Source organism: Mchenga conophoros, linkage group LG20 (assembly GCF_057382185.1).
Source record: "Mchenga conophoros isolate Kocher_MC1m ecotype Shallow Benthic linkage group LG20, M_conophoros_male_GT1.1, whole genome shotgun sequence".
Taxonomy (NCBI): Eukaryota; Metazoa; Chordata; class Actinopteri; order Cichliformes; family Cichlidae; genus Mchenga; species Mchenga conophoros.
In genome coordinates this window covers 12,828,513-12,841,515 of record NC_140545.1, presented here as the reverse complement: position 1 = coordinate 12,841,515, position 13,003 = coordinate 12,828,513, and the positions used below count along the sequence as shown (strand labels likewise).

The 13,003-nt window shown below is 41.4% G+C and overlaps 1 protein-coding gene across 3 annotated transcripts in view; it reads right to left on the bottom strand.

Moving 5' to 3' along the window:
- Window positions 1–13,003, bottom strand: part of LOC146550493 (MICOS complex subunit mic25a-like) — a 74,390-nt gene that overhangs the window by 31,888 nt on the left and 29,499 nt on the right. For all 3 annotated transcript variants that reach the window (XM_085258927.1, XM_085258925.1, XM_085258926.1), the window contains one exon: window positions 2,161–2,231. In XM_085258927.1, the coding sequence (XP_085115053.1) occupies window positions 2,161–2,231 (71 nt within the window). The remainder of the gene's footprint in view (window positions 1–2,160; window positions 2,232–13,003) is intronic.

Here is a 13,003-nt window from a genome sequence, read left to right as displayed (position 1 = left end):
AGGAAAGTTACTGAGGCTGCTCTATTATGCTCCATTGAGTTTGACATTTTAGAGTGCTACAGGTTGCAGAATTTCTTACTCTCTTCATCTTCTTTTTCCTTTCTCACACACACACACACACACACACACAGACGCGCGCACAGCATGGTGACACATTGGCCCTGTGCTCTTTGGCTTCCTCAAGCCCCAGAGTGCTGCCAGCCAAAGCCAAGGATTAAACTGTGGATTAAACACATCCCACACATACCAGCAGGCATAAACACGTGCTTATACAAAGCACAGAATAACACGGACAGTGGAGCTTGGGCGGTTTACGAGTCACCCACATCTTATTTTACAGTAGCTTTGTTCTACTGCTCAGCACTCAGAAACTTCCCTCGGATAGTTTTAAAAACTAAGGTCTGCCTGAAGTTTAATATAAAATATAAAAGACGTTTCTCTCAATTCCACTGTTGGAGGATTTCTGCACAGTCTTCCTATGTCAGTTAAATCAGACTATCGATGGGTATAAAGCAGTACACTAGTACAAATTTTCAATTTTGTGTTAGGGTAAGATTTTCATAAACATTACACAACTGTTGCCTGTTAGTTTCTTTGGGTGCTTTTAAACAATACTGTTTAGTCAAGATAAAGTGAATAAATACATTTTCCTCATTGTTACAGATAATTTATGTGGTCTGAATACAGTATTTGTCCCTTTTTGGGTACAACCACACACACATCAGGTAGATAAAGCACCTGTTCTGACAGAAAAAAAATAACCCACCGTCAGTGTACATGAGCTCCTGCAGTTGATAGCTAGTTCAAGTTGATAGCTTCCAAAATACAAATCGAGCTTGTGCAAAGCCTTCCTGTTGTGTTTACTCACCTCCACTCAACACATATGTAAAGCCAAGGTTAAAAGATTTTGGAACTAACAGCAGATAACCCCCCATAATCTAAAATAACACGGTGAACAATAAGTTCAACAAGATTTAGACAAAACCCCTCCAAGCAAGCTTGTTAAATAATGCAAGGAGCAGGAATAAAAGATTACACAGGTAGGATACAGCCAATTCTTTTATTTCAACCATCTAAGGGAAAGGATGTTTGGATTTGTTTTTTGTTTTTTTTTTAAAGAGAGATTTGTGAACTATTCTGACAGGCATGTATAACAAACAATTGTCCTTTTTTTAAATTTTTTAATTATTATATAGGTAATAATGCTGTTTTCAGATGGCTGAACAGGGCAGGAAGTTTCCTAATATAGTTCCCAAGTGGACTAATATCCTGGGTCTGAACTGAGCACTGCAGAATATGTTTGTACACCCAAGATGTTCAAGTTTTTGAGTTTTGTTAAAGCATCTTCTGTCAGTGAGTTGACCAATGGCTGTCCTGCTTCACGGTGCTCAACGTCCTCATTTAGTTCCCATGTTCTGTGGCCATCAGACCGACTGGGCCCAGTTTCTTTCTGGTCCTGTGTTTGTCACAGTCGCTCCCTGAATTTCTTTGTTTTTTCCTGCTTTGTTAATAAAAATTGCTGTTCAGTGAATCTGAACTTTGAACTACCAGTTAGCTGTACTGAGAGCATTCGGCCTTTAACAGCAAACTCACTTCTGGCTTCTAATGCAAATGGAACCTGAGATGACCCCCCTTAAAAAAGTGAAAAAAGAAAAACTGATTTCAGCAGCAACAATTAACTACCTTTTCCCAGCTGCGGTTCATTAAAAGTCCACTATGAGAAGTGAAGATGAGGAAATAAGGTATTGTTAGATGCAGCTTAATCAAAGCAGCCAATTAAAACATTTATCACATTTTCAGTTTGCTCTAGGGTAAGAATGCAACTGGTTAAACAATAAGAAAAAAATATTACAATCTATTGCCATTAATTACTCAACTGTGTGCATGGATAAGTGTGAGTCACAGTGTGTATGAGTGTGGGGATGGGTGGGTGTGTGAGGCTCCAGGAATCATATCTCCTCATTTTTGGACTCCAGATAAACGTGTGTCTGTGTGTATTTGCGTGGTTATCTTTGTGAGTTATGACATTTTAACAGGTCTTCATTTTCCGACACCAGAGAGCAGAGAATGAGCCTCGGCCTTAGCGCGAGGGTTTAAATCAGGTCGCGGTTAGGGTAACTGTATAAGATGTGCGGGTGTGCGAGTGCTTGTGCGTCTCACCTGACATTTTCTTCCGTCTTGGAGGCAGCTTGGTGGAACTGTTCTTTGCTTTGTTGATACCTTTCCAAATTCTAAAGACACGCACACCAAAAACAACAACAGGGAAAAAAACAGCATTAGTAAAACGTGTGATTTTGCAGCGTTAATGTGTGTATTTGTGTGCCTTTGTGACTGTAGTATTGTAAGTAGGGCTTATAAAGTGCTGATATATACATCCCTGGGACCGTTCAAGATACCTTTCTGTAACTGTGCCCTCTGATAACTAAGATCTGGCAAATGCAGAAAGAGATGTATAATGTATTATTTAGAAAGTATATGTTTGACTTTAAAAGAAACACTATTAAGCAATATGAAGGACTCGAAAGCTTAGCATGAAGATAAAAGCAAGTGTTTGTGCTAAGCTAAGCCAACAGGCTCAACTATATTATAAGCAGCATATCTGATTTTTTGCTGCACTGTGAGCATAGACACAACAAACAACTATGTATCACAATTTTCCCAAATTTAAGCTTTGCTATTTCATTAAAATAGCCGCTCTGTTCCTAAGTCATATTAAATTGGTTCTCACTTCAGACTGTGCCCATATCTGACTGAATAATAACATTTCTGATCATCATTTGTCCATCAATGATTTAGGACCCTTTTTTTTCCCCTCAAACCTCATCTTTATAACTTCCCAGATTTTCCTTCCAAGTTCAAACTTAGGAGTCTGACTTCCATTAGATAGCATTACCTTCACATACAGGACCTATTTTTTGTGATTCCAGCCTCTTTAAGCGGAACTAAAGCCTAGCAGTGATGAGCTGCATTACTCATACATTTTTCAAGAAATCGTGATTTCTGATTTCGCAGCTTGCCTGGTGAGTACCAAAACCCAGGCAAGCAGACAGTGGTATTATAACAAAACAAGCAGCTAATCCACAACAACTGCAGCCTCTCCTCTGCTGATCCTCCCAGCTTAGGCCTTCCAGCACCCTGTATCCCCCACAAATATTTACCCAGCAAGCTGTACCAGCTTTGGAAGGAAGCATGGAAGGGAAGAAATCGAGAAAAGGCAAGAAAGAAGGTAAGACAAGAATAAAGAAAGAGAAGCAGCAGAAGGCATGAAGGTAAGTAGCAGGAAATAAAGAGGGGAGAAATATTTTGGCCTGACATTTATTTAGTACAGAGTTGGGCTCAGCATGATCATACAGTCATGTGAAAAACTATAGGAATAACCACAGGAATTAAGAGGGTAAGAAGCAATCAGCTGCTGCTAATAAAATGTACCTCATCAGTTTATCATCAGCGAGTATGAGCGCCTCTAAAAAAAACTTCAATAAAATTCAAGTATATCTATCACTATCTTCAGCATACATGGGTAAAAATATCTATTTGAAGTGTACAGAAACATGTTTATTTCAAAGCAATCAATGGCACTTCTTGTGACTGAAGCAAGAAACACAGCGTTGTTGGCCTGGCATAGTAGACATGGGTTTCAGTGTAGCATCTTGAATCACAGGCAGCAGGTTTATCAATATATCCGTACTGCTGCGTCAGATGGCTGCAAGGATTTAATGAACTACAGGAGAGATTTTCCCCATTCAGCATAAAGTAGCTGTGGACAGCTAACGATTTCTGAGGATCAGTTCAAAGTCTCTCATTTTTGTAACTAATCTGATGTTAGCATTGTGTTGCGCTGTAAGAAATTGTAATCATTTGTGTCCCTGTTGTCAAAAGACACCCTGCAGCAAAAATCAAGTATTCACCTGGACCATGGTATAAAGGGAGTTATTTTCCAGCACCTGCTTTTCTTTTTTCTTACACCACTGCTTAACCGTCATCATTCTCCTTCCTTCTCATTACCATCCTTCCTCCACTCCATTTTTTCTTCCAAACATGTGTTTTCCCCTCCTTCCACAGATTAAGCATAATATTGGAGTTGCTTTCCACCATTCATCATTCCTTCATTATCATCGGTGATTAACTCAAACATACTGTTTAACTGTGCTTGCCAAGATGACGTGATGACATGACACTAGCTGCAAAGCAATCCACCAATTTTGCTTAAGTTGAAAGCAAAATTCTCAAACACTGGTTGCACTATTCAGAACATAATCCCTGTCCCCAAGAAACCTAGGATCACTGGACTAAATGACTACAGACCCGTGGCTCTGACATCTGTGGTCATGAAGTCTTTTGAGCGCCTGGTTCTCTCCTTTCTCAAGACCCTCACGGCTCCCCTCCTGGACCCCCTGCAGTTTGCATACAGAGCCAGCAGGTCTGTAGATGACGCCATCAACATGGCCCTACACTTCATCCTGCAGCATCTGGATTCCCCAGGAACCTACGCCAGGATCCTGTTTGTGGACTTCAGCTCTGCCTTCAATACCATCCTTCCAGACCATCTCCAAGGCAAGCTTTCCCAGATGAATGTGCCTGATCCCATCTGCCGGTGGATCACTGACTTCCTGACGGACAGGAAGCAGCATGTGAGGCTGGGAAAGAATGTCTCGGACTCCCGGACCATCAGCACCGGCTCCCCTCAGGGCTGTGTTCTTTCTCCCCTGCTCTTCTCCCTGTATACTAACTGCTGCACCTCCACCCACCAGTCTGTCAAGCTAATCAAGTTTGCAGATGACACCACCGTTATTGGACTCATCTCGGACGGGGATGAGTCTGCCTACAGGAGGGAGGTTGAACGTCTGGTGTCCTGGTGCAGCCACAACAACCTGGTGCTGAACGCCCAGAAGACAGTGGAGATTATTGTGGACTTCAGGAAGCACACAGCCCCACTCCCCCCCATCATCCTGACTGACACCCCCATCACCTCTGTGGACTCATTCCACTTCCTGGGTACCACCATCACCCAGGACCTGAAGTGGGAGCCCACCATCACCTCTGTCATAAAGAAAGCCCAGCAGAGGATGTACTTCCTGAGGCAGCTGAAGAAATTCAACCTGCCAACACGGACGATGATGCAATTCTACACTGCAATCATCGAGTCCATCCTCACCTCCTCCATCACCGTGTGGTACGCTGGAGCCACTATCAGGGACAAACAGAGACTGCAGCGTGTTGTGCGCTCTGCTGAGAAGGTGATTGGCTGCAGACTCCCATCTCTGCAGGACCTGTACACCTCCAGGACACTGGGGCGTGCAGCTCGGATCACAGCTGACCCTTCTCACCCTGGACACAGTCTGTTTGACCTGCTCCCCTCAGGCAGGAGGCTCCGGTCCATTTGCACCAGAACCTCTCGCCATAAGAACAGTTTCTTCCCCTCTGCTGTTGGACACATGAACAATAACCGTATAACTGTTCCCACCACTAACACATGACCCTACGCTGTGTTCACTGCATCATTCCATGTTTGGCACTGATCACCACCTGCACTCATGTATATATCATGTATATATCTATCTACTTAGCACTTTTATTTCTTATTCTCATTTTTATTTTCATGTCTATTTAAGCTTAATTTATAACAGTATGTTTGCACTGAAGCACCGCAGCAATTTCCTAATGTTGTAAACCCACTCAACATTTGGCAATAAAACCCTTTCTGATTCTGATTTAGTCCAAGACTATGTCAAAATCCATTTTTACTGAACCATAATTGACCCCACCCTATTTTTTTTACCTTTATATTTCAACTTAATTCTAACCAGCTATAAAGCGTGTATTAGCTTCTATCAACTGGTTAGACTGAGCAACAGATTTCAGTTTGTATTTCCATTAATTTTGAACCAAAATTGAAAGGATTTAAGAAAAACAACAACAACAACAACAAACAAAACAAAAATGAATAAACTGTGAAGTTTATAACAAACGTATAGTAAGTAGAATATGTGTCCTAACAAGCGATACCACTGACAGTTTCCACAAGGTGATTTTAGCAGCTATAACAGGAAGACAGGCCACGATCAGTTTAAAATAAAATAAAACATTTTACAGGTTAAACTGCTCACTGTATGCACACTGTAGTAGGACCAGAGAACATGAGCTTATTGTTTCTTACACTTTAACCTCCTCGTTGATTCTAACAAGACTATTACAAAAAAAAAGAAAAACCATCATGTTGTATTCAGTAAGACTTGGAATTAGTCAATGAGGCCTTAAACTCATAAAAATGCAGGGCAACCATTGTTCAGGGGGTTGGGAAGCTCATCTTGTAACCGGAAGGTTGGCGGTTCGATCTCCTGCTCTGTCTGTCTTGGTCATTGTGTCCTTGGGCACTTTACCTACCACCTACTGGTGTTGGCCAGAGGGGCCGATGGTGCAATATGGCAGCCTCGCTTCTGTCAGTCTGCCCCAGGGCAGCTGTGGCTACAACTGTAGCTGCTTCCACCAGTGTGTGAATGTGAGAGTGACTGAATAGTGGAATTGAAAAGCGTTTTGAGGGTCTCGAAAAGCGCTATATAAATGCAATCCATTATTATTATTAAATAAAGTCTAAAGTTATTCCACACTGGATTTACTTTTCAGATGTGGAAACTATATCCATATGGAATCTATACCAGGAAGTACTGCATGGTACATCCATTCGTGTTGTTTAACTGGAGGTTGGCAAACAATTTACTTTAGTATATGTGCATTACTGCCACCGGCTAGTGGTAGCTCACATTAAAACAAAATCCTGGTAAAAAAAAAACAAAAAAAAAAAAACAACAAACTTCATGCAACTCTGATCAACTATTGTTAAAATCTTCAAAATGAGTTTTCATTTTCATGATATCCAAGTATTTAAGTCAAGTATTTTTTCAAGAACCAAAAAAAGTGGAGCAATCAACGTAAAATGTTTCACAGACTGACAGGATTTGACACAGCTAAATCTGCGTCATTCAGTTTTAAGGGATTTGGCTACAACTAACAGGCCACCTGAAGCTTTAATTGCCATTTACCCTTTTTTTTCCCCAATAGGTTGCTCATTATGTTCACTTGCTCTCGGTCCTGTACACCATTCAACCCAGCAACCTTTTGTCAGTTTTTCTTCTATACTTCAGCCTGAATAGCTGGCCTCAAAATCGCACCAATGCTGCAGTTTATTAAAAGCATCTCTTCCCTTTTTTTTTTGCATCTTTTCCATCTAAACTGCGTTGGCAAAAATGTCGGCTGTGTATAGAATTGAGGAGAACACACACATATGCATGGCACAGGAATAAAAAGAATAAATAACAGTGGTGAGCCAACAGGCTTGTTAGCTGTGAAAGGTGGCAGCAGCTTTACTTTACTGTCATCAGTCCAAACAGATTTGTGCTTCTCTGCTGATGATGATTGCAGCCATTTTCCCCAGCTGTCTACACATGTTTACAACTACCCCCGTAACTATGGGAACATATTTCTTAAATTTGGTGAATTGGGAAAACTGAAGTCAAACGCAGTTATGTAGATGCTTTTTCTTTCTATACCAGGAGATATCACAAACACTGATCCAGAAGTAGGTGGCAAAATTACTCTACACACACACACACACACACACACACACACACACACACACACACACCCTTTGATCCACCTGTAAAACAAGCAGTCTTTTAACCCACACACACTCCCACTTCATGTTACACTGATTTGAGAGCAGCAACAGCATTCACTGAACAACACAAAATAGTCTTTAATGGTTTCACACCATTAACCCTGGACTATGTGTGGGCCTACATGACATTTTCTTTATATGCACATGTATGTATGACCTATATCTTTAAATAAATATATTTTGTCATCTATGTGGGAACAGAACAGGTTTGCATTCAGTGGATTCAGAGTGGGTCTCCTGGTCAGCACAAACACCAAAAGTAATAGTTTCTAATATTGAGAATGCACTTAAAGCAAACCATCTCTTGCTGTTGTCTATATGTGAGTAAGGGCAATGTTTGGGAATGATTTGTACTTCTTTCAACTGCTCAGATTCTAATGGCTCAGTCACACTAGAGTAAAAACATCAAGGCAACCTCTATGCAAGCAGGAGGGGAAAATAAATAAATTCAACCACTTACACGTAGAACCGCTGAGCATGTCATTTTGATCGCATAGAATTTAATGTAAAACAAACAACAAAGGTAGCAAGCCAGTTTACCTAAGAACATATTGTTTATTTAGATATGTTTGCTATTGTGTGTTTGTGCTGCATCCTTTGTTTACAAGTTGTATAATGAATTCTAATGTACATTTTAACTTTGCTACCTATAACAAAATTGTTGTAAAACATTGCAAAACTAAAAAAAGCCCTATAGCGTACATACTTATTCGGTGAAATCTTACTTATACTGATAAAATTAACCTGATCTTCTTCATCACTGCTGCTGTTGTTACATGACGAGGTCAAAATGATGGCAAGTTTGCTGCATATGGTCGGAATAATCTGGGTGGTCCCACGGTCTCAAAACTACTATAACCCTAGTGTTATGCAGCTGTACAGCTACAGCTGTTTTAATAGTGGGATCATATCACACAAAAAGCTACAAATGTTAAATTCAGCTAAAATGTTTTCCAAAAACATTTAAAATATATGTATTAGATATTTTATTTAATAATTGGGGATCGTGTTCTATTCCGTGTTATATCCTTGTGTAATTTACCACCTTCTCTGAATGGTTATATAACATAATACAGAATAAAAGCACAGCATGTAACATTTAGTCAACAACCAAAGTTTGCAAAACAAAAACAAAGAAAAGAAAAAACATTTATTTGAATCATTTTTCTACTTTTTCAGTCTCACTATGCCTTCTTCTGGACACTGCATACTTGAATGTTGCTGGCTGGATTTAATGGTGTGTGTTTACCACAGTTATAGCAGTGCTCCTTTTGCTCAGGAAGAATAATGAGGCAACTGGAATGTTAACCACAACTCTGCAATGTTTAGTAACATTAACTCATTATGAAACTGCTATCTTCATCTCCAGATGGGTGCAGCCTCAGTGGAAATACTGCAAACAAGCTCAACTAATAAGCAGATCCGAAGCCCTCGCTGCCGCATATTGAGCAGACAGCTTTTCGCAGGATGAAAGCGTTAAAGTTCGACTTGGTTTACATAAGGCCCAGAGTGTATGTGTTTCCATAAGAAAGTGCAACACAGCAAAAAAGCGGAGGGGTTTTTTTTTTTAATGCAGTACTCGAGGTCTGATCAGAAGAGCAGCACAGCTCCATTGGGCTAGGATCACACATACAGTAAGCGTCAATGTGGGTGTATATGTATAAAGATCTATATGTTTACACCTGCATATGTGTGCGCTTATATTCCACCTGCTGTGGGGATATAAATCTGTCATGAAAATCTGTTATAAAAAAATGTCTAGAAAAAAAGTTCTAATATTGTAAATTTATTTTATTAAGAAGGCAACGTTCATTGCTAGCATGACCAGCTAACACGTTAGATGTAGGGTTATGGTAAATCTCCAGAGAATGAATCAAAGTCGATGTACTGTCCTCTGAAATAATGAAAACACAGCAGTGTGTGTCTGTGTGCATGCCGTCCGAAATATTCTCTCGCCTCTGTTTGGCCAGGAATAAAGGTACTGCCTTTGGAATGATTTGGAGTGAAGCAGTGAGTGTGCGTTTAAGTGTGCAGATATTTCTGGTGCACTACATAGAGGCCCCTGCTGACAGCCTGTCAAGCAACCTGTCAGACTTGGAGGAGGATTATTATCTCCTTCTGTATGCTCTATTTCCACCAGCTTCAAACAATACTCCATACTGTGACAGGAGAGTGTGACAGAGAGTGCAAGACCACCAGTGAGAGAAATAGGAAGGGGGGAAATAAAGGAAGAATTAGGGAGATATTAAAAAGTGCTTGCCGAACTAACAAAATATATGCTTCCACGGCAGATAAATGTTAGTATTGATTTTCTCAAATGAAAGACAGACGCACTTCAATCAGGTTGTCCAGTTAAGTCGCTCCTGACATTGTCAAAATAGTGGCAAACGATTTTTCTTGAGCAATTCGTTAAGATGAAACAAGACTTTTAGGGTCAGTTAAAGTTCAAATACTATGTTTTGTGTCTTTAAAAGCAAAAGCAATACCCTATAGTAAATATTTTAGCAATTTTTTTTCTTTGTCACCGAAAACTGAGACTAAGCTACATGACAAACATTTTGTATTTGACAAATCCATTTCCAGAGTATGTTCAAAGATATTAACAGTCATAACCATTGTGAGTGCTTGATCTTACACCACTCCGGTATTTGCAAATGACAAACAAATCCTTCTTTTAATTTCTCGGCACATATGAAATGTACATAAATGTATTAACATAAACCTAGCTAAGCTTCGCTTAATTCACATCTACTGAAAACTGAACATCAAGCATCGAGAACACTTTGACCAGTCTCTTATGTGACTGCTGGTGTAGTCTGCAAACACACTGAGCTTTCAGATAGACCCGTGAATTTACATATACTGCACACATCCACCTGAATATACAGTATGCATGCAAAACATCTCCCTCTTCCTTTGCCTGACGCACATGCCCACACATTGAGGACTGTCTGTAAACATCCTAAGCTCTACAGTAAACACAGCTTGTGCCACCCGTATGCCAGCCTGCCACTCTTCTACTCCCTCTGCAAACCCAACCTGTTACTAATGAGACTAACACAAATAGCCAAGCATCTGACACCAAGACCTCTGTGTGTGGCTAATTCAAATATGTGTAGAGACTATTCATCAAGGTAATAAATGATTATTTAGGTTGACTGCGTGGTAAACGGAATACAGATTTTGTGCTGTGGTGGTTTAAGCCTGCTTGCGTTTGTCCTTCTGTTATTTAAACTAGACAGGAACACAATCGGGAAAAAGAAAGAAAGAGAAAGAAAGAACTCTTTCTTGTCCTTTTTACTTGTCTTCAGCAAAGAGGCTAGCCAGAAAGAATTGGACTTCTGGTTTAAAAAAAAAAAAAAAAATCCCTAACTTCAGATTTAACCAAGCAGAAAAAAGCCTTTTTTTTTTTTTTAATCAGTTCCCAGAGTCAGAACCAGACATGGAGAAGCTGCATTCAGCTTTTATGCTCCATATATCTGGAACAAACTCCCAGAAAGCCTCATATCAGCTGAAACACTCAGTTTATTAAATTCCAGGTTGAAGACTCACCTGTTCTCAGCTGCATTTGAATAAAGCACCAAATCCACACTGTTTTACTTTTAAGCTTAAATTTCAAAACTTACATTTTAACTACTGATTTTATCTACTGTTCCGCCCCCCATTTTAAATCATATTTTTTATTTGTTTTTATTTTTTAATGTCTCTGTAAAGCACTTTGAAATCAGAAATCAGAAATAAGAATGGGTTTATTGCCAGATGTTGAGGTTTACAACATTAGGAAATTGCTGCGGTGCTTCAGTGCAGACAATAAGAATTAAAGTGCTATGTAGAAAGAAAGATATGTGCATGAGATATACATGAGATATATACATGAGAATAAGAATTATGAGTGCTACGTAGAAAGATATATACATGAGTGCAGGTGGTGATCAGTGCCAAACATGGAATGATGCAGTTACACAGCGTAGGGTCATATGTTAGTGGCGGGGACAATCATGTGGTTATTGTTCATGTGTCCAACAGCAGAGGGGAAGAAACTGTTCTTGTGGCGAGAGGTTCTGGTGCGAATGGACCGGAGCCTCCTGCCTGAGGGGAGCAGGTCAAACAGACTGTGTCCAGGGTGAGAAGGGTCAGCTGAGATCCGGGCTGCACGCCGCAGTGTCCTGGAGGTGTACAGGTCCTGCAGAGATGGGAGTCTGCAGCCAATCACCTTCTCAGCAGAGCGCACAACACGCTGCAGTCTCTGTTTGTCCCTGATAGTGGCTCCAGCGTACCACACGATGATGGAGGAGGTGAGGATGGACTCGATGATTGCAGTGTAGAATTGCATCATCGTCCGTGTTGGCAGGTTGAATTTCTTCAGCTGCCTCAGGAAGTACATCCTCTGCTGGGCTTTCTTGATGACGGAGGTGATGGTGGGCTCCCACTTCAGGTCCTGGGTGATGGTGGTACCCAGGAAGCGGAATGAGTCCACAGAGGTGATGGGGGTGTCAGTCAGGATGATGGGGGGGAGTGGGGCTGTGTGCTTCCTGAAGTCCACAATAATCTCCACTGTCTTCTGGGCATTCAGCACCAGGTTGTTGTGGCTGCACCAAGACACCAGACGTTCAACCTCTCTCCTGTAGGCAGACTCGTCCCCGTCCGAGATGAGCCCAATGACGGTGGTGTCATCTGCGAACTTGATTAGCTTGACAGACTGGTGGGTGGAGGTGCAGCAGTTGGTGTACAGGGAGAAGAGCAGAGGAGAAAGAACGCAGCCCTGAGGGGAGCCGGTGCTGATGGTCCGGGAGTCCGAGACATTCTTTCCCAGCCTCACATGCTGTTTCCTGTCCGTCAGGAAGTCAGTGATCCACCAGCAGATGGGATCAGGCACATTCATCTGGGAAAGCTTGTCTCGGAGATGGTCTGGAAGGATGGTGTTGAAGGCAGAGCTGAAGTCCACAAACAGGATCCTGGCGTAGGTTCCTGGGGAGTCCAGATGCTGCAGGATGAAGTGTAGGGCCATGTTGATGGCGTCATCTACAGACCTGTTGGCTCTGTATGCAAACTGCAGGGGGTCCAGGAGGGGGGCCGTGAGGGTCTTGAGATGGGAGAGAACTAGGCGCTCAAATGACTTCATGACCACAGATGTCAGAGCCACGGGTCTGTAGTCATTTAGTCCAGTGATCCTAGGTTTCTTGGGGACAGGGATTATGGTAGAGGACTTGAAGCAGGCAGGCACATGACATGCCTGCAGTGAGGAGTTGAAGATGCCAGAAAACACTGGGGCCAGCTCGTTTGCACAGTGTCACCTTGCTGTTGAATTGTGCTATGTAAATAAACTTG